Raw genomic sequence first — 21,513 nt, 5'->3', positions numbered from 1 at the left:
AAAAGATGACTGTGAAACCATAGTTGATTGTCGTAAAAACCCATCTGATGGACATCTGTTAGCTTACCTGGTTTCGCCTACATGTGACTCCAGACTCACAGCAATGTGGTTGACTGTGAAGTGCCTTAATTGACTAGCAAGCCAATCCATCGTATCAAACCACTACAAATGAAACTGGACGGACCACTTGGAAATTGACGACCTGACATGTTGGCCGTGCAAAGTCCACCTTCCTGGGGATTTGACACACAGCTGTCTCACAAATTAGTCGAGCAACAGTATGACATATGGAGTCATACCTTACAGATAATGTCCCAGACATCACAATCATTATCCCTGGGAATGTCCTGTAGAGGTAATGACACAGTGGTATACATGATCAGGAGGAAGTGGCCCTGGGAGTCTTCAACACACAGTCATTGAATTGTTCAGCCCCCTCGTGTCTGCGCCACTCTCCAAATGAGCATTTTGAGTTAGTGTCATTCCCCTGCCTTTTTCCTGTACCCCTGCATGTTGTTTCTATCAAATGATCATCTAATGCCTTCTTGAATGTCTCAATTGAACCTGCCTCACCACGCTGCCAGGCAATGCATTCAGACCTAAACTACTCATTCTGTGAAAATGTTTTTTTACTTGCGTCACATTTCCCACTTTAGCAAATAATTTAAATCTGTGCCCACTCTCTCTTGATCCTTTGACGAGTGTGAACAGTTTCTCCCTATCTACTCTGACCAGCCCTTCATGATTTTGAACATCTCAATCTGTGGATCTATTCTGTCTCCACAGCTGCTGTCAGACATGCTGAGATTTTCCAGTGTATCCTTTCTTGTTGGAATGGACACGAAGTGTTGTAGAAATATTTTTGAACAATATCCAGGAACATTTGCCCCTCTTCATCCTTTCTCATTAAAGTTTTCAAAGTTTATTAGTCACAAGTAGGCTTACATTAACACTGCAAGGAAATTACTGTGAAAATCTCTTAGTTGCCGCACTCTGGTGCCTGTTCAGGGACACTGAGGGAGAACTTTGCATGGCCAATGCTCCTAACCAGCACAGCACGTCTTTTGGACTGTGGGAGGAAACCGAAGCACCCGGACGAAATCCACGCAGACTTGGGGGAGAATGCGCAGGCTCCACACAGACAGTCACCCAAGCCAGGAATCAAACCCTGGTCCCTGGCGTTGTGAGGCAGCAGTGCTAACCACCGTGCCACCCCTATTTTCTTCCTTATTCAGACTTTAAAAACAACCCTGGACAGACCCAAATGGAAAATCTCTGTCATAAAGCAATTTGACATTTGAGGAGAACCGAGTCGAACTAAGAAGCGAGTGCAGTGCAAGGTTAATGCCTCTGTCCTTTCAATATTTGACTTCATTTGCAGTATTTGCAATCAGTTATGCATTTCTAGACTTGGCCTAACGTCACACATGAGGACATCAATCTGGACTGTAAACTGGTTTTTAAAAATATCTATTATTTAAGATTGTTCCTATTTTCACAAACAATACTAACACTCAAGGGTTGCTAGAGTACAGCACAATCATTTTTCCACATATACAGAAAGAGATGAGCACCAATGCAGTTCGTTCGGATTATTCATTACACCTCCAAAGATACAAGCAACAAAAGAGTTAATCAGAGATAGGGGAATAACAAGATAAAGCCATGAATACATGGCACAATAGTGCACGCCCTAGCTTCCAGGATACTAGAGACAGAGCCACAACTTGTATTCCAGGATTTTCAAAGAAGCTATTGCCATTGCGTATTCAGTCAAGGCGAATATAGGACATTGACAAGGTATAGAAAAGGCTGATCAGCCAAGTATTCTTCCACCATGCTTAAGTGGGCACCAAAGCATATTTCCCCCATCTCCAGGTTTATCAGGGACGCCATTAATACAAAACTAAGTATTTTCCAGGATATATGCTCTGTCTGCACCTTTACAGGAGTCCGTCAGAGATTCTTTGATCCCAAAATAACAAAAATGCAGAAATAAACTGAGAGACCAATAGTTCTAACAGGATTTTCACCGCCATCTGTGAGGACTCGTTTGGGCCTTACCCACAACCTCTACACCTTGCTACCCACCCACCTCCCTGCAGTGGCGCTACTCGTATTAACCATGTCAAGAGTAAAAGATACCACATAGTATCTGCCACCATCATAAATGCAAGGATTATAAGAAGTAAAAATGGATAAATATCGCAAGGCCTTAGTGCTATACAACCTACCCAGAATGTTCCCCAAAACTCAAGCTCCTAAAACCACTAGGATTCAATTTTGACGCAGGACCAGAACCAATGCAAGTAGTTCCCCGTGTCACGTTACACCCCCGGCATAATGAGGATATAGTAGGATCAAATCTGTGTTGTAGGCTTTAGAATAATTAAAGGAACACATTGAGGGCTGCATTTCATTATAAACAAGTGGATTACCCTGGTTTTCAAAGGATAACAGGTGAAATTCACGTCATTGTTCACATACTAGATCACCCCGGCCAAAATGATAAATCCAGTCTCATCGAAACTTCTGCAACCAAAGCTATGAAAACGCATGAATCCCAACCAGGGATCAGGCCTCAAACAAGATACGAGGTACCCTTTCCAGCTTTCATGCCAAGTTAAGAAGATGTGATGGCTAGTTCTCAAAAAATTTAGGAGAAGCTCGCCCGTGGCTCCTTCTGGAAAGCCGGCCACGTGGACACTCCTCCAATGACCCCGGCTCTCCAGATATCTAACATACCATTTAACTGAATTCCAAGGATTGAAAGCGATCTTCAACTGAGGAAGCTGCATTCTCATCAATAAGGATCCTCACCTTCCCCTTGCATCAAGCTTCTTATCGGTACTCTGCAGTTCAGCAACACGAGCACTGAAATTCTGTGCCAAAGAGCTGAGTTTGTCATCTATAATCTTAATCAACTTGGTAGTCATCATCTAAAACACCTTCGTCTTCGCCAGGTCAAGATCCTGCTCACTGACAAAATCGCCAGCTTGAGGGCTCGGTTCCATCCCAGTCAGCTCGGACTGCTTCCTTCCGTTGAGGATTTCCATGGCTTTACTCGGCATTTTGTCCCGAAACGTAACCAGAAATCTTCCACAGACACAGTACAGAGTTTTAATTCCAAGATTAGGTATTTATGGACTATGCATCAGGATAAATTAAAGGATTAAAAGATGAGTCGCGCCAGAGTTCCCATGCTCACAATATTTGATGCTCCCCCCACCTCCATATACACACACAACTAAACGCTTGAGTAGTGTAAATATCTAAATCTTAAAGGTGGAAATTCAAGTAAGCAAAAGGCCAAAAGAGGAATTTTGAATGTTTGCACACAGAGGAATTGCATAAAAAACAAAGTAGTATTGGGGAGTTTATTACAGGAATGAAGGATATTAGAGCAGTGGATGAGATACAGTTACAATTCATTAGAATTACACCAGAAATGAGAGATCATAGTTGGGGAAAAGTTTGAAAAATTGGGGTAAAAACAGAAGATACTGAAAATACTCAGAAGTTATGGCCGCTATAATGGAGAAGAATAGAATTGATTTTTCACACACCTGAAACGTTAACTCTCTTTCTCCATAGATGCTGCTGTAACCTGTTGAGATTTCCAGCATCTTCTGTTTTTATTTCAGACTTTCGGCATCCACAATATACTGCTTTTTAAAAAAATTGGGACTTCATTCACTCAGCGAACGAAAACAGTGGTTGATGTTTCTTCGGATTTAAATATTGCGCATACGCGACCCATGTTAAAAGATTAAACTGAACTCTAATTGAATAAACTTACCACGTGTCACCACAGCGTTTCACAAAAAATATTACTAAGGGGATCGAATAGAGATTTCCAAATTATTCCCAGGACAGATTGTAACAGTTTGTTTCCGTTTAGGATTGTGATTAATAGATTGAAAGGGAAGTTAGAAGAAATGTTTTTTGACTTGGTTATTTATAAGTAGCTAGTTAGGCAGAGACAATAATAAAAACAGAATTAAATATTTGAAATGAGAGAATATAAGGAAAGACGACTCCAATTGATTCCTGTTCTGTAAGATAAGTGACCTTTAAAAAGTCAGGTATAGCATGCTCAGGTGAAGTTCAAAGTTTACTCTCTCTCGTTCCAATAATATGGCTTAACTCTTGATTTTTGAAGAACATCTTTAACTACATCAGGTTTTATGAATGAAATGTACCATTTCTATAGCTTTATTAGTACAAAATTCCCCACAAACATGTTACTGGGACTGAGCTAATTCCATCTGACTCCTGATATCAATATATTTCATGTTATAATGCAAAATGTAGCTTTATTTCTGTTGCTTCATTTACTCACTGCTGTTATTGTTTAAACAGGCCTCCCTTGGAGCAGGGTTTTCTGATAAAACTCCATCCCACACAGTTACCATGGCTTGTATTTCCTCAAATCAGGCAATGACCACAGGCAAGTGAAATAATTTGGCATATCAGGTGCAGTGTTAGAAGGGTAACCAATTTTAACTGGTGGTCATAAATTCAACTAGTTTGGAAGTTTTTGTATGCCTCTTGGAGGGGACTCGATTTTTCTAAATTATTTGGTTTTCTCAACTGCCCTGAATAAAATGTTTGAAGTTTGTATGGATTACAAGAGAGCCAGCTTTCTGAGCAACAGAACTTCTGTGAACAATTTCTAACTTTTTCCAGTAATCTTTATGTTGTTGTATTTGCATTGCAGCTGTTGGCTTAATTGCCTCTGGTCAGTGTGAAACAGTGATAGCTGGTGGTGTGGAGTTCATGTCAGACGTTCCCATTCGTCACAGCAGAAAAATGAGGAAGACTTTACTATCACTTAATAGAGCTAAGACAATAGGACAGACATTGTCTCTCCTTGGAAAAATCCGCCCAGACTATTTTGCTCCTGAGGTATTAACACTATGCATTCTTACAATTAGGTTGGAAAGAGAAAAGTTGACGGTTTCAAAACGTTACTGTATAGAAGTAAATCATTATAACTTGTTTCTGTTTATATCAAGACATATGACTAATTACCAATTACAATGTCCTAACTTTGCAGTGATATTTCTCTCATGCAGAAACACCTGAAACCAAGTTTCCTTGACTACCAGCACTTGAGCTTGAGTTTATTTTCATGCTACAGTTATCACAGTTGCTGATCGACCAGGCTTCAGGTGTGGTCTTCCAACATTTCTGAAGTGCTGCTACTGGCAAATATAAATGACTGCTACTGAAAGTGACACCTGTTACTTTATGTGGTTGCTGTTGCAGGCCATTGATGTAGTTTTCAAAGTGAAATTAACTGAGAACTTGTAACATTTAAAATACAGTTTTACCATTTAATGGGACTAAAAGCTGATAAACACTCTGGATCAGATGGCCTACATCCTAGGATTTTAAGAGGTGGCTACATTGATGGTGGATGCATTGGTCTTGATCATCTAAAATTTTAGATTCTAAAATAGTATCCGTGGATTGGAAGGTGTTACAATCTCTATCAAGACCGATAACATCCTAACTTCCAGTTATTAGCTTAAAGAATAACATGGCAAGATGGAGTAACAGGGCACTTAGCAAATCCCAATATTATTAGACAGAGTTAATGTGGTTTAATGAAAGTAAAAATGTAGCTCATGAGGTTGGAAGTAATAAATTTGTGTGGATTGAGGATTATTTAACAGACAGAAAGATGGAATAAACAAGCTATTTAAGGATGAAAGGATGCAACTTGTACAGTTCTGCAAAATTTATTGTTTTTCTATTTACAATCCAAATCTGTTTACAACACAAGACTGTAAAATATGCTGTGAGGAGGACATATAGAGGTTGCAAAGAGATGTAGACTGCTTAAGTGCTTTGGCAAGAAGGTGGCAGGTGTTGCATAATGTGGAGAATTGTGAAAATATTCATTTTGGTGGGAAAAGTTTTTTGTAAGATGAGAGACTAGTATATATTGTGATTCGGGGATTTGGAAATCCTTGCATACAAAACAGTGCGTAGGTACAGCAAGCAATTAGGAAAACAGCTAGCATTGTTAGCCTTTATTACAAGTAGATTGCAATATATTGGTAAGAACCTATTGCTGCAATTATGTAGCACATTGCAGAGGTTGCCATAACGGTTCACTAGATTGATTCTTGGAATGAGAGGTTGTTCTATGGAGAGAAATTGAGTAAAATGGTCCTATATTCTCTAACGTTTAGAAGAATGTGGGTTGATTTCATTGAAATGTTTGAGTGGTATTAACAGGATAAGTGCTGAGATGCTGCTTATCCTCGTTTGGAGAGCTTAGGACTTGGGGCCACAATCTCAGGATAAAGAGCGGGCTATTTCGGACTCCAAAATGGAGACATCTTTTTCATTCGGAAGATTGTGAATCTTTAGAGTTCTCAACCCAGGGAATTATAGATACTTAGGCATTTGAGTATATTCATGACTAAGATCATAGGACTTGAGCAATGCAGGGATATGGGGGTAGGGCAGGAAAGTGGAGTTTATGTAACCATGGACTTAAGGTACGACAGAAGAGGCGAAAGAGGTTGTATGGCCTATTCCTAATTTTTACATCACTGTGCTTGCACAACTATTATTTAATTGGTCTAAGTAGTGTAGAACCCATTCCATTGTTCAAACAGAACATATTCCACTGCAGCAAGATCTACAGCATTTTAACAGCACTACTTCTATATTAAGAAGGAAGTGCTGGACACAAAGTACTTGTGTAGCATAACTTTGTTTTTCTGTTTTCCCCATACCTTTTTTTCGGAAAACACAAAATGATCTTCCTGTGTACTTTCACAATCTCTGAAAAACATTCGATGTGTTCCTCAGACCTGTATAAAGGTGTTTTACATCAACAGTAAAATGCATAGTTATTCTAATTTGTAATGGACACTGATGTAGACAAACATGAATATGTTTGTCCTTACTTGTACAGAAGTCTAATACATTGCACTGTTAACCAAGTGTTTTTTTTACACCTCTCTTTTTCAAAGTAGAGTGTTGACCCTCATGGTTTATAACTTCCAAATTGTCTTCCTTTACATTTAAGTGAAAATTAAGTATTACCAATAGTCTTTGTGAATTGACATTGTGAGCGGCAGGTATTAACAGAATTGCGCAAACAACATAAATACTGTATTTCAGTCGAAACTTAACACTAAACCTATTAATGCAATAATTTCTCCAGCTCCCGGCCGTAGCCGAGTTTTCCACCAGTGAGTCTATGGGTCACTCCGCAGATAGACTTGCAGCAGCATTTGGTGTGTCACGTGCAGAGCAAGATGAATTTGCTTTACGTTCTCATGCTTTGGCTAAGAAAGCAGAAACTGAGAAACTGCTTAAAGATGTCATTCCATTCAAGGTGCCAGGTAATTATCTTCACAGAAATCTGTTGCAAATCATATAACTGGAAATGATGCTCTGGTCAAAATGTAATTGTTATGAATTTTCCTTTAGTTTACATCTATGTATATGGTTATAATTAACCTTGCTTTTAAGAGTGTGATGTGTCTTTTCATGCTTAGATGGGCCTTCAGAAAAGTTTTATTTGTTTTGGGTGTGCTATCTCCACAAGAATTGCAGTGTTAAAAGACTTTCAGCTGCAATGCCCAACAATGGATGGGCAATAGAGATTGCCATGTTGGTGTCACTCATATTCTTGAAAATAAGTTTTTTTTAAAACCTTTTTTGGAAATGATGGATTAGAGCCAAGAATCACCTCCATCAGTAAAATCAGTTTTAGTAGGTGTCTCTAATATGAAATGCTTAAATTTAAGTGTTTGGTTGAAAATGCAAATAGGGGAACACATAGAACGAAGAAAGAGTTGAATTAAATTGTGCTGTTCATGACTTCCAAATCCCCAAGATGTTTACAACCAACTAAGTACTTTTCAAGCGTAGAGTGGGAAATTGCAGCAGCCAACTGCAATTGGGTTTCATAAAAAGTAAAACAGTAAAATATATTTTAGGTTTTAATTGTTGGATTAATGTTGACCATGATACCAGGAAAATTCCCCACTCTTAAAAGGTGTTCTGCTAACAAGGATCAGATTACTGGCTGTATTGTCCAGCTTTTGACTTTCTGATGTGTACAAAATTAATATTTAAATGCAGTATAATACTATTTGAAGGAAGAAATATATGTTATTGTAACAAAAAACCTGCTTCACTGTTTCAATTCTATACTGTTTATATGCTTTCTTGCATTAATTTTCTTGCCCCAGAATTAACCATGAAACCCTAGAATATCTGAAATTAAAACAGAAAATGCTGGAAATGCTCAGCAGGTCTGGCAGCAACTGTGGATATAGAAACAACACTTCAGTTCAATGACCTTTTCTCATTCAACATCCTGTGACATGAATATTCAATCCTTGCCAGCTATTTTCCCCAACTGACATTTCACACCCATCTTTCGATATTTTTTCTCAATGAAAATAAACTCAGTCTTTCTTTGCAACTTAAAAGTCTTAAGCAACAAAATTACTCATGATTGAACTCTGCTGCCAAATGAATTGGTGCCTCTTTTACATTGTTACAAGCTTATTCTTAAGTGATCTACAGAAGTTTTGAGTAACCTGCAATCAGATGTTATCCTTGTACATAATCCACTTTCTTAGTAAGATTTTTAATTCAAAAAAGAAAACAATAAGCAAATAGTTGCCCCAGGTTATTTCACCTTGCTAATCGACAAGTTTCAAAATAGCAGTCCTTGATCTTTCATGCTCCTTGTAAGAGAAGATGTTATGTTATATCTCCTCCACACAAGTTCAGCTTCTTTCAGATAAGATTTGTTTTTTGAATGGAGTTCCTGATTTGTTCTTTTGACTTGATTGTGTTCTGTTAAAAATAGATTCGGTGGGCCAGCCCCAACTATCTGACAGTTGAGTAATACTACTTTTTAAAGATAGTTGAATGCATGCCAATGGAGTAAATCAGTTTACTGTCCGACTTATAATCAGGCCTTTTCAATGTATACAAAGACTAGATTATGCTGGACAAACTCTATAACGCTCTTTTATTGGGGAGTGTTACCAGACCTCAATGTACAAAAATTGTGTACGTCACATGCATACTTTCAACTAGCACAATAGTTGGCACTGCTGCCTCACAGCGCTAGAAACCCAGGTTCAATTCTGGCCTTGGGTGAATGCCTGTGTGGATTTTGCACGTTCTCCCTGTGTCTACATGGGTTTCCTCCCGGTGCCCCGGTTTCCCCCCTCAGTCCAAAGATGTGCAGGTTATGTGGATTGGTCATGTTAAGTTGCCCCTTAGTGCCCCAAGATGTGTAGGTTAGGTGGTTAATCAAGGTAAATGCACAGGGTTACGGGGATAGGGTAAGGGAGTGGGCCTGGGTAAGGGAGTGGGCCTGGGTAAGATGCTTTTTTGGAGAGTTGGTGACTCAATGGGCCAAAGGGATTCCTTCTGCACTGTAAGGATTCTATGGTGAACAGCAGCAGACACCATATTTGGAAAGAGGATTGTGTGTGCATACCTACTGACCATCTACAACATGCAGAATTTGTGAATCATATTACGTGTATTTGATGCCAGTGCTGCTGTTCCCATAATGGCTAGCATAATTTCCTCCATTAAAATGTTCAGGATAGCTTCTCCCACACTTGCTAATTCCTCTTGCTCCTGTTATGCACCACCTTCTGCAAGAATGAAGTAGATGTTTCAATGTTGTGCAATTTGTTTGGGAGAAGTGGGTATCATGATTAGATAGCTAAAAGTGCGTGCCAGTTGTGAGATGTAGTTACGAGGCTTGCAACAGAGCTACCTGTAAAGTGAGGTAGAGCATATGAATGTTAGTGACAAGTCCTGTTGGTAGTTGAATGATGGGGATATAGTGAATTGGGAAGTGTTTGAGGCCAATGATGCATATGGTGGGTTTGGCATCTTGTTGAAGATGTACTCAATAACTTTGCTAACTCGTGTGAGATCATTCAGCTACATGTTACACTACATCCAGCTACTTACATTGATGTCCACAGCTATTTCTTGCTTTCTGGACATTTGGCTGGAGGGCCTCCAGATTCCTTGTGCATGCTACCAAGACCTCCAGAGCAATGTCAAAAACCCTTGGTGCATGCTGTACACTGTTGTCAACATTGATCAACCTTTCACAGCACATTTTGAAGAAACTGAACACCAACAACCACAATGCTCCTCTCCTTTAAGATTGCAAGCTAACTTTTATTAGTGCTTGGCAGTGTTGGGTCCCTAGCTGATCATGCAGCCGGCACTGGTTGCATGTGGCAATCATGGACATAAGGAGGCAGCACAACATTGGCATTATGCCTACAATGGATGCATGTTAATCATTCATCATAATCCTTGCTTGCAATTTCTGAGGTTTTCCAGTTTAACACCTGATATCTGAATGTGAAGGCGAAGCAACAACAAACCTATTAAATCCTTAGGTGGGAATAGAGACATTAGTTTTACATCCAGTTTGCAGACCCTCCAATCAGATTTCTTAGCAAGACCATTGATTGACTTACAAAAATAAGCCTCCCTGGTTTTTGCTCCTTGATCTAGCCAAATGTGTCATTCATCAGCCCAGGATGCACAAGATTGTTGGACAGGAATTCTCTGCTTGCTCATGTCTTGAACGATAGGTTACACCCAGATAACCCTTGAACACTGAGCACTAGAGGTTTTAAGAACAAAGAACAATACAGCACAGGAACAGGCCCTTCGGCCCTCCAAGCCCGCGCCGCTCCCTGGTCCAAACTAGACCATTCTTTTGTATCCCTCCATTCCCACTCCATTCATGTGGCTATCCAGATAAGTCTTAAACGTTCCCAGTGTGTCCGCCTCCACCACCTTGCCCGGCAGCGCATTCCAGGCCCCTACCACCCTCTGCGTAAAATACGTCCTTCTGATATCCGTGTTAAACCCACCCCCCCCCCTCACCTTGAACCTACGACCCCTCGTGAATGTCACCACCGACCTGGGAAAAAGCTTCCCACCGTTCACCCTATCTATGCCTTTCATAATTTTATACACCTCTATTAGGATAATTTTATACATCCTCTGTCTTTCCAGTGAGAACAACCCCAGTTTACCCAATCTCTCCTCATAACTAAGCCCTTTTGGTTAGATTTTGAGGGTAAAGATAAAAGTTTTTCCATATTCGCCCATTTATTATAGCCTCTAACCTCAATAGAGGAGCTTTACTGAAAAAGTGTAATATTGTCCATTCTTACCTCCATTTGAATCAAATTTCAGTTAATCATTGGGGCAATATTGTGCTCTGGAATTAGTTCTTTAGGAACTCACTTGATAGTGATCAAATTTAATTCCAGCAGGATTTCTCCAGCCATTGTTTATTTATAAGCATGTTGTACTGGTACTAAAAGGTATCTGTTCTCCAACCACTGTTCTTTTTGGAGATATGCCTACAAAATCAGACTGATTTCCAAGAATGATATTTCAAGCAATCGAAACAGATAACAGAAGTGTGACCTGTACATATCATTAAAGCTACCATGCATTTCTGTCACACTTTCATGAATTTATGAAACAAGTTTTCAGCAGCAAATCTATCAAATGTTTTTTTTTATTAGTTTGGTTTTAAGTGACTACAGATAAGAACTGTTAAATTTGTCAGTTTCCTCTGGCTATCGTGCTGTGTAACCCCAACAATCTGGTTCAGCTGGTTGCATTGACAGACAATGGGCAGGAATTTATGTCCTCGTTCAACTGGAAACTGGAAAATACCATCCGAGGTCAAGAGACATTTCATTGTCCACCCCTCACCCGCTCCGATTCCGTGGGGCGGGGCGGTAGAATTCTGGCATGCATATCCCAGCAAGTAAAAGGAATTTAATCATGATCAAACATATTATTGCTTGCAGGGGAAAAAGTGGATTTATATAACAAAATAACTTGGTATGGATTTGAATGATTTATTTATGCATTTCATTTTAATCAGGTCGTCACACAGTCACCAAAGACAATGGAATTAGACCATCGTCAGTTGAGCAGTTGGCTAAATTGAAACCGGCATTTATCAAACCACATGGAACCATTACTGCTGCCAATGCTTCATTTCTGGTAATAACTTACACCAAGACAATAATTTCTAATTGCTGAAAAAATGTTATGGCAATGATTAGGGAGAGGATAGTGATTTTAAAGACATTTATTGGATTCTTTCTTGTTTTTAACACGGGTGCATGTTTTTGTTGCTTGTTATTGTTTCTGAAAATTATCAGACCATGATGAAAAGGCAAAAATGTCACTCAAAGTACATTACTTTAGATAGATGCCATTAATGTCTAATTACAATATTCTATTTAGTTCATCTTGAAACTTTGGGTACAGATGGAGAAGCTAAAAGATACTTATGTTGGCCAGCATTCTAAATATTGACCTGTGAATGGCTATTCACAAAATGTAACATTGAGAAGGTAGGAGCACACTCTACTTGGTAGAGGACTTAAGATCTGCTCACAAGAGTGGCCGGTGATGTTGAACCTAAGGACAATACAAGGAATACAAACATGATATTAAACTCTAGATTTATCGGTGTGGAATGGCTTTTTACATTCCAGTACCACAATGAAAAAAACATAATTACATTCATATTGCACTTGACAATATTTAGTTATTGTCTCTTGTTACAATCAGGTAAGGAAGGATCAGATGGTTTCCCTCCTTATTTGAACGGGTTTTTGGAAAGGATATACTGGCCAATTTGGTGAATGTTTAACTGTTCGCATCCAGGATTATAAAAGAACAAAGAAAGTGACTATCTTTCCTATGCCTGATCGAAGTAAAAAATAATACACTCCTATTTTTTCTCTCACATTTGATGCTCACATGTACACGAACATCCGTGTGTGTGCATTACAATGTTAGGAAAGAGAATAATCAAGGATCCAGGGAAATAAAAGGATTAAACGTTGGTGAAGATTAGTGACTTGGTTGGCACAGGTTGAATTCTGTAGTTTTGCGACTTTCCCTCAGTGGTCCTGATGCTTCCGACGTCATGCCTATTTAGAGATATAGATGGCTGCTTTGCTGTTCTCATGGAGATAATGGTGTGGAGTTGATCTCTAGCAAGAAGTGTCGTACTGAACCATCCCTGGGTGGTCATGGTCATCAAAGAGGGTTCAAACTCTTGAATGTTGTGTTGGAGGGGGGAGGGAGGAAGAAGGGACCCCACTTGGGCCTTTTCTCATCAGCATCTTTGCTGCTTATCCTCTTGCTGCAGAAAAAGCAGAAATTTAAACACAGAGTAGACCTGTCACATGACTGTCACCCAGTGATTAAAACATGGTTATCACTAGTATATTCTCTCTTGTAACTTAACCAGTTCATGTCATGGAATTCCCCTCTTTAAATCAAAGTTCTGTTATTCAAGTGATTGGGTTTGAAGTGCATTACTATTGTAGCTTAGTCTGTTCATGCCTGGGAGCCTATGTTGAATAGGGAGACAGGATATGTGGCTCACTCACATTCTCCTGAGGTCATTGTCCTTGATGGATCCTAGCTACGTGGTATCTCCATCTCAGTGGATTGGAATGTGATCGTATGGTGATTCAAATTGGATAGTCACCTTTGGCTGGAAGTTCAAGTCACACTTTTTTTTTAAAAAGTCTTGGTTTTTAAAAGTTCAGTTCAGTTTTCCAGCCAGTGGATTAAAAAAAATGATTTGGCATAAAGCATGTTTTTGTCACATGGGCCCAGATCGTCTGGTGTCTGGATTGTTGAAGTCTGGACGCACCCCACAAGATGCACAGTGGGACCCCTTGGAAGTCTCGTTGCACTGACTCCGTGGAAATTGCTCCGGAAGTTTTAACTTCCAATGGGCAACACCCCTGCTCACTGGGACCCTCCAAAAAACCTCCAACATGGCCTTAGAGATGGAGATTTTGGACAGTTCCAAATTTACCTTATTGGTTACCTAGAAAATGTTACAAAAAATTCTGAGTCTATCTCCTGGGTAACTATACAACTGATCCATTCGCCCACCTCATCGTCACTTCCAGTGAACCATCCCCCACCCCACCCCACTCCCTCCCCTTGACCAAGCTTGACCCAAGATTCAAACGTGTCCTTGAGAATAAAATTTCCCTGGTCTTAATTTCAGACTGATGGTGCATCAGCAGTGTTGATAATGTCTGAAGATAAGGCACTGGCGATGGGCTACAAACCACTTGCATATCTGAGGTATGAAAGCCTTTTTGTCTGGAGGAGAGGAATAAAAGGAGCAAGTACAAATTTGTCACAGTAAGATCTATGTATTTTTAATACTTTGGTTTATTTCAGGGACTTTGTATATGTCTCTCAGGATCCTAAAGACCAATTGCTCCTTGGGTAAGTGTTCTTTAATGAATACTTGCAAACTATTAAACTCAAATTTTACAGCAGTTTTCTTTTGGGAATTACGATTTAATTTCTTGGCAGTAAATAAATATATTTATTTGAATCCTAGGCCAACATATGCCACCCCTAAGGTTTTGGAAAAAGCTGGATTAGCTCTCGAAGATATTGATGTCTTTGAGTTCCATGAAGCTTTTGCAGTAAGTTCATTCATTAAAGATGAAAAGAAATGGGAAAGCTGTGTGAAGAAGTGCAACCTGGTCACAGTTTTAGATGGTAGAAAAATGTAACCAAATTTATGTTGCCTTCTGCTGGGAACCCAGAAGCAATTGTGGGTTATTTCCAAAAAAAAATGAGTAGAATGAAAAGGCATCGACTTTGATTAATAGGGAGAGATAGATTGATAAATATACATGTTCTCTTTAATTTAAAGACTGGCTTCTCAACTCAACTTCTCAATTCTAAATTAATGATTAGGCATTTGTTTCACGTTTCTTTTAGGCAGGTAGCAGCATTTCTTTTTATTTGCTCATGGGATGAGGGCAAGACTTGTAAGGCCAGGATATGTTGCACAGTCATAATTTTCCCTTGAGATAGTGTGGTGAGCCACCTTCTTGAACCACTGCAATGCATGTGGTGTAACGGCTCCCACAGTATTGTTGGGCAGTAAGATCCGCAATTTGAATTAAACAATGATGAAGGAACAATAGTATATTTCCAAGACGGAACGGTTTTGATTTGATTTATTATTGTCACATGTATTAACATACAGTGAGAAGTATTGTTTCTTGCGCGCTATACAGACAAAACATACCATTCATAGAGAAGGAAACGAGAGAGTGCAGAATGTAGTGTTACAGTCGTAGCCTAGGGTGTAGAGAAAGATCAACTTAATGCAAGGTAAGTCCATTCAAAAGTCTGACAGCAGCAGGGAAGAAGCTGTTCTCGAGTCGGTTAGTATGTGACCTCAGACTTTCGGATCTTTTTCCCGAAGGAAGAAGGTGGAAGAGAGAATGTCCGGGGTGTGTGGGTCCTTAATTATGCTGGCTGCTTTGCCGAGGCAGTGGGAAGTGTAGACAGAGTCAATGGATGGGAGGCTGGTTTGTGTGATGGACTGGGGTACATTCACGACCTTTTGTAGTTCCTTGCGGTCTTGGGCAGAGCAGGAGCCATACCAAGCTGTGATACAACCAGAAAGAATGCTTTCTATGGTGCATCTGTAAAAGTTGGTGAGAGTCATAGCTGACATGCCAAATTTCCTTAGTCTTCTGAGAAAGTAGAGGCGTTAGTGGGCTTTCTTAACTATAGTGTTGACATGGGGGTACCAGGACAGGGTGTTGGTGATCTGGACACCTAAAAACTTGAAGCTCTCAGCTTCATATGTGACTTGGAGAGGAACTTCCAGGTAGTGGTGTTCCCATGCACCTGCTGCCCTCGTCCTTCTCAGCAGTGGAGATCTCAGGTTTGGAAGGTAGTATTGAAGAAGCCTTGACGAGTTGCTGCAGTGCATCTGCAGGTAGTACGGATGGTAACCAAGGTGCATTGGTGGTGGAAAGGGTGTTGGTCAGCTTTGTCTTGAATTGCACTCATGTTGGCAACTGCAGAGTATTCCATGACATTCCTGAAGTCTGCCTTGTGGCTTTGGGGAATTATGATGCACCACAGAATATTCAGCCTCTGGTCTACTCTTGTAGCCACAGTGTTTATATTACCTCCGGGGGGGGGGGGGGGGGGGGGGTGTCCATATTGATTTGTTATTTATAGCCTTGTATGTAATGAGTTTAAATTTTGCATTTTTTACTTTTTTTAAACAGGCACAGATTCTCTCTAATATGAAAGCTATGGACTCTGACTGGTTTGCAAAGACTTACATGGGCAGAACGTCAAGGGTATGTTTAAATTGAGCTTACCTTTTATTTACTTATATAAACACTTGAATTTGTATTCCAGAGGTTGGAAAGGAACAGCCAGATTAACTGTGAATTTGGAATATGCTTTTCTTTTTACATTTTTTCTCCTCAAATCAATTTCTTCTAAATTGCTTTATAAATCCACTTCTGTTTAATCTCCCCTTCAGTTCCACTGCTGCTACTGGAGTGAGATTTGACGGAGGAACTGGTTGAGTGAACTGAGATTGGCAAGGAAATTCAAGCTGGGAAGAGCAGATAGCATGGGTTGGGACCTGACCTTTGAGGGTGGGCTGGGGTGCAAAAATGGAAGCTGTCAATATTTTAATAAAAAGAGCCCATGCTAAACCTGGGCCCTGGGCTCCATCTGATGGTAGAACTTGGTCAGTGCAGGTAGTTCTGGGACTTTCAGCTGATTACTGCACAGACCAACATCTGTCTGGCTAATCTAATAGTGTAGTAGAGTACAAGTATCTGTGTAATTATTGGACACTGTTGTACTTTTATGTTTAGTTATTTAAGCTAGAAATGCAGTGTTGCATGATTTTCAGAAACGCAACCCCAACTTTCATTGAGGACTTACTATATATATAATATGTTAGCTTAATAGATATTTTTATTCATTTAAAAACCAATCTCTTTTTGCATGTTGAAATCAGTATGATTACTCCTAGAATGCCACAGTGGTCCCATGTTTTACTCACTCCAATTGCAATTAAATCTGGATCCTTCAATATTGGTTCATAACTATCCAAACATACTATGATTGGATGATCAGAAGGCAGTAAAAGTGAATTATGAACAAAAATGCAGTCAAGATCAGTAACTTTTAAGATATATTGAAGTTTTTAGCACAACTGAAAAGTACAATATGAGACGTCTAATCTAAATACAGCCAATGGATTATTCTATTTTGTGGCTTCCAATGTATTATATATTGTAAGACTCTGTAATTTTATTAGGTTGGTGTTCCTAAAATGGAGAAGTTTAACTGCTGGGGTGGTTCGTTATCCTTGGGACATCCGTTTGGTGCCACTGGTTGCCGCCTTGTAACTACAGCTGCTCATAGACTGATCAAGGGAGGTGGACAGTATGCACTAGTTGCAGCTTGTGCTGCTGGAGGACAGGTTTGGCTTTTATTTTTGGTCATGTATGTTTCAACTTTAATATGGCAGGCAGTAAATATTTTGTAATTGGAAATAATCTGTTAATATTGCTCGAGTGTCCAATTCACAGCACAGCAAAAGCTGACTTAGAAAACCATTTCTACAGTATCGCTTTAAAACATTTCCCTTTTGCAAAATTCACTTCATTATCTTGTAATGATTTTTAAAAAATTACACTAAGGGCGGGATTTTACGGCCTTGCTTGAAGTCAACGGACATTTCCATTATCCGCCCCTCGCCCGTTCCGATTCCATGGCGGGCGGCGTGGTGGAATTCAGGCGAATGTGTTCAGCTGAAACATTAAGTAGTATCTGATTTTCTGTTAATTACATTTGAATATTGTAGTTTACTATTAGCAATGGGTTATCCTTTACAAATATTAATATTTACTTTTGAGGAAGGTTATTGGTCTTATATGTCAATCTGACTATTTTTGGGGGCTTTTTGTGGTTTTGAATTCACACTACCCCCCATATCCTGTCGTAGGTAGTAAGTATATTGACGCCTCCTGAACTGATTTATTTTACCCCAAAAATAAATGCTCTTCTTCTTGTATACATACATAAGTTTAAACCATTAGGCATTGCTGCAAAGTGCAGCATTAGGTACTTCATCCAAGTTGTAAATATTGCTTTTTCTTGGTAGCTGTTCAACTTAGCACATAACTTGAACTACTTCATTGCTTGGAACTGTTGAGTTGGTTTTGCTAAGCAAACTAAAAGATCAGAGTACAGAACATTTTGTTAGACTAATTTGTTTCCCTTGCCCCTCTGGATAATCTGGGCATCCAAATGCCCAGCACATCAGGGTTATGATTGATTATGTTCAGAATTATTTGCTGTTGGGAAAGAAATTTGATTCATATTTTTCTTTTGCGGGCTTAATTATTTTCAAGAATTAGTCACTCAACTCTTGATAACTTCCATTTTCTCTTCTCAGGGTCATGGGATGGTTGTTGAAACCTATCCCCAGAAGTGAAACGTGTTTTGGATTTTCGAATTAAATCAATGCCATTCCAATGCAGTGGAGAACTAAATGAAGAGGAGCCAAAATAATCTGCTAGTCTGAGCAGATAAATTTTGAAAATACCACCCACATTTGTCAATAAAAATTTAAACTATTGGATCGGTCACTAATATCAGGAGTTCTGGAGGTATTTTAGACTATGATTTTGTTCTGTACCTTAGGAGTTTAATTCTGTCTGAAAGCCCAGGATGGGTTCCTACTCCTGAGTTATAAAAGAGTAAGTTGGATATACAGATAGAGGTATAGTAACAGCATTTGTGTGCCTTGTTCTTTAATAAACAGTGAATTTATTAAGTGTGTGGACTTTCTATCATCCTTGTAAACACTTCTACAAAATATGAGCATCTTAAATTGGTATCCAAACAGTGGGGAGGAAATAAAATTATATTTCTAACTTTTAAAAATGTCATAACAGGTCTTAGCTTCTGATTAAAAATAATACCCACTATACCATAAGATTTTTTTTCTCCCATCTCCTAATCTTCGTGAGATTGACAGTTTTAAATTAGTGACAAGTTTACGCTGTGTGACTAAGTGCTGCATTGAGACTGTCCAAACTCATTGTCCACGTGACCTAACAGCCAGCACATAGAAGCCTCTTTATCAGGCTTGGTTTGTGCTTTGGTCCTACAACTGAAAGGTATAATATCTATCTAACTTACTGTACTATCTTCTGTTTATACTATTAAGGAGAATTGCGCAGAAATATTCTAGCTTGTTCTGCAGGGAACTGTGTATTCAGCAGGACATGATTATTTAAAATGTCATTGGTAAGAATGCCCCTACAGTATTACTACCCATCTTTTAAAAAATATAAAATATGAATTGCAAGGTGGGAAGACTGGGTAAGAGGGGTTGGATAGTACTCTTAATACACTATCCTTTCACCATGAGTTGTGAAATGATGGTTAATTGTTTTACAACAAAAACAACTATAAATATAGTGCCTTTAGCATAGTAAAACATCTCAAGGTTTGCAGAAGTGATATCAAATAAAATGTTATACCAAGCCAATATCCGATATTAGGATAGATAACCAAAAGCTTGGACAAAAAAGTAGGTTTTAGAGATCATAATAAATGAGAGGCAGATTTAGGGAGTGAATGCTAGAGGTTCTAAGGCCTTTCAGCTGACAGTACACCCGCAATGTTAGAATGATTAAAATCCCAGACGCTCTCAGGGTCAGAATTGCAAAGCATAGATATGAGGTATGTAAAGCAGGAGGAGATTGCAGAGATGGATTACAGGGAACAGAAGGATTTGGAAAGTTATGTAAAGATTTTTAAATTGAGGTGTTACTTAACTGGAGGCTGATGTAGATCAACAAGCATCAGAGTGATGGGTGAACAGGACTTGGTGCAAATTAAAACAACGGCAGCTGAATTTTGGATGACAAATTTAGAGAGGATTGCACCTGGAAGATTAGCCAGTGGTGTGTTTGAATGATCATGTCTTAGCGTAACAACAGCATGGATAAGGCTTTCAGCAGCTGAAACAATGCAATTGCAAGACATTTCAGTTGACATTATTAAAAAGTACCTAATGATAGATCGTATGTAATACCAATTACAATGGGGAGGAGTGGGAAACTTTACTTGAAACTGTAATTGAAATAGATTTGTTAAATATTTCCAGCAGTGACCTAATTGAAAAGCTATGATTTATTAGGGATTTTCACAGTAACTTCGTTTCAGTGTTGATGTTAGCCTACTGATAAAATAAACTTTAAACTTAAATGATTTTATGGGCCTGATTTTACCATTTTCATTCTAAACGCTGAGTCTGGGCATAGTGCAGATCCGACTTGGAAATCTGCTTTCAGGCGCTCCCATACGCACTCAGCCTGAAAAAAAAATCGTGGGTCCCATTCGCACTGTGGGTGGGGCTTAGCACGCCCGAAACGATCGGAGCACTGAACTGCGTATGCGCAGTTAGAAAATAATTTGAAAAAGCGCGTCTGTGTCAGATCACTCCCGGGCTGCAGAAAGCGGCCCAGGAGCGAAAAGCGGGAGCGATGGCCCCCACACACATCACTGTCCCCCTTATCCACACCCCTCCCACTACCCACACACATTGCTGTCCCCCTTATCCACCCACCCCGCTACCCAGACCAATTGCCATCTCTGCCCCCCTTCCCCCACCGATTGCCCGCAGAGTAGCAGTGGACCCCCCTGCCCCCCTCCCTAGAGATCCATCTGGCCCCCCCCACCACCAGAGATCCATCTGCCCCCCCACCAACTAGTGAGCGATCGGGCCTCTTTCTCCCCCCCCCCCCCCCCCCCCCCCCCACCCAACCAGAGATACATCTTACCCTCCTCTTCCCACCCCCCCAGACAACGATCTGGCCTCAATCATTTCTCCCCCCTCCCCCCCCCCCCCCCCCCCCCAAACCAGAGAATGGTCTGGCCTCACGCACCACCCTCCCCCGCCTCCTCCTCCCTCCCTACCAGATAACGATCGGCCCTCCCCCCCGCCGCGCCCCCACCAGAGATACATCTGACCCGCCTCCTCCTCCCCCCCTCCCTCCCCCCCCCCCCCCCCAACAAGACAATGATCTGACCTCACATCCGCCGCCCCGCCGCCCCCCCACCCCCCAGCCGCCAAACCAGAGAATGATCTGACCCGCCTCCCACTGATCTGAGTCAGAGAGCCGTTGGAAGCACTGAACGCACTCTTCAGCAGCTGGAGCGCCCGATTCACTTTTATTTAGGAGGTCCATTACGGCGCGGTTCCGGATCGGCAAACGCGGTGATAAAGGGGGAAATGCTGATAGAGTTGGGCGGGCAGTTCATTAATTCAATTTAAATGCAAATGCATTTAAATCGCCGTTGTGCCCGTTTTGGGTGCGAAGCGGATCGCCGCCATTCCTGGGTTTCGGTAAAGTGGCAATCTACGCGGGCGCGGATCGCATTAATGGCCTCACACCCGACTTGACCACGTTTTTGCGCCTGAAAACGGGTGCAACGCAATGGTAAAATCGGGCCCTATGTGTTACCGAAGTTGACATTTAGGTCTGTTGATTTTCTGACCTCTCCATTTTAAAGCACCACTTCGTTTTTTAAAATGACCTCTAT

General features: G+C 40.3%; 1 protein-coding gene across 16 annotated transcripts in view; it reads left to right on the top strand.

The window, feature by feature from the left end:
• The window catches only part of hadhb (hydroxyacyl-CoA dehydrogenase trifunctional multienzyme complex subunit beta), a 37,440-nt gene extending 18,702 nt beyond the window's left edge, over positions 1–18,738 (top strand). For all 16 annotated transcript variants that reach the window (XM_078212999.1, XM_078212991.1, XM_078212983.1 and 13 more), the window contains 10 exons: positions 4,363–4,450; positions 4,721–4,908; positions 7,190–7,370; positions 11,945–12,066; positions 14,108–14,187; positions 14,287–14,334; positions 14,453–14,540; positions 16,155–16,229; positions 17,210–17,374; positions 18,353–18,738. In XM_078212999.1, the coding sequence (XP_078069125.1) occupies positions 4,363–4,450; positions 4,721–4,908; positions 7,190–7,370; positions 11,945–12,066; positions 14,108–14,187; positions 14,287–14,334; positions 14,453–14,540; positions 16,155–16,229; positions 17,210–17,374; positions 18,353–18,391 (1,074 nt within the window). In that variant the 3' untranslated portion in view covers positions 18,392–18,738. The remainder of the gene's footprint in view (positions 1–4,362; positions 4,451–4,720; positions 4,909–7,189; positions 7,371–11,944; positions 12,067–14,107; positions 14,188–14,286; positions 14,335–14,452; positions 14,541–16,154; positions 16,230–17,209; positions 17,375–18,352) is intronic.
• Positions 18,739–21,513: the final 2,775 nt, after the last annotated feature.

The sequence above is a fragment of the Mustelus asterias genome, chromosome 5 (genome assembly GCF_964213995.1).
Source record: "Mustelus asterias chromosome 5, sMusAst1.hap1.1, whole genome shotgun sequence".
NCBI classification, from domain to species: domain Eukaryota; kingdom Metazoa; phylum Chordata; class Chondrichthyes; order Carcharhiniformes; family Triakidae; genus Mustelus; species Mustelus asterias.
This window is presented reverse-complemented; position numbering and strand designations above follow the sequence as displayed.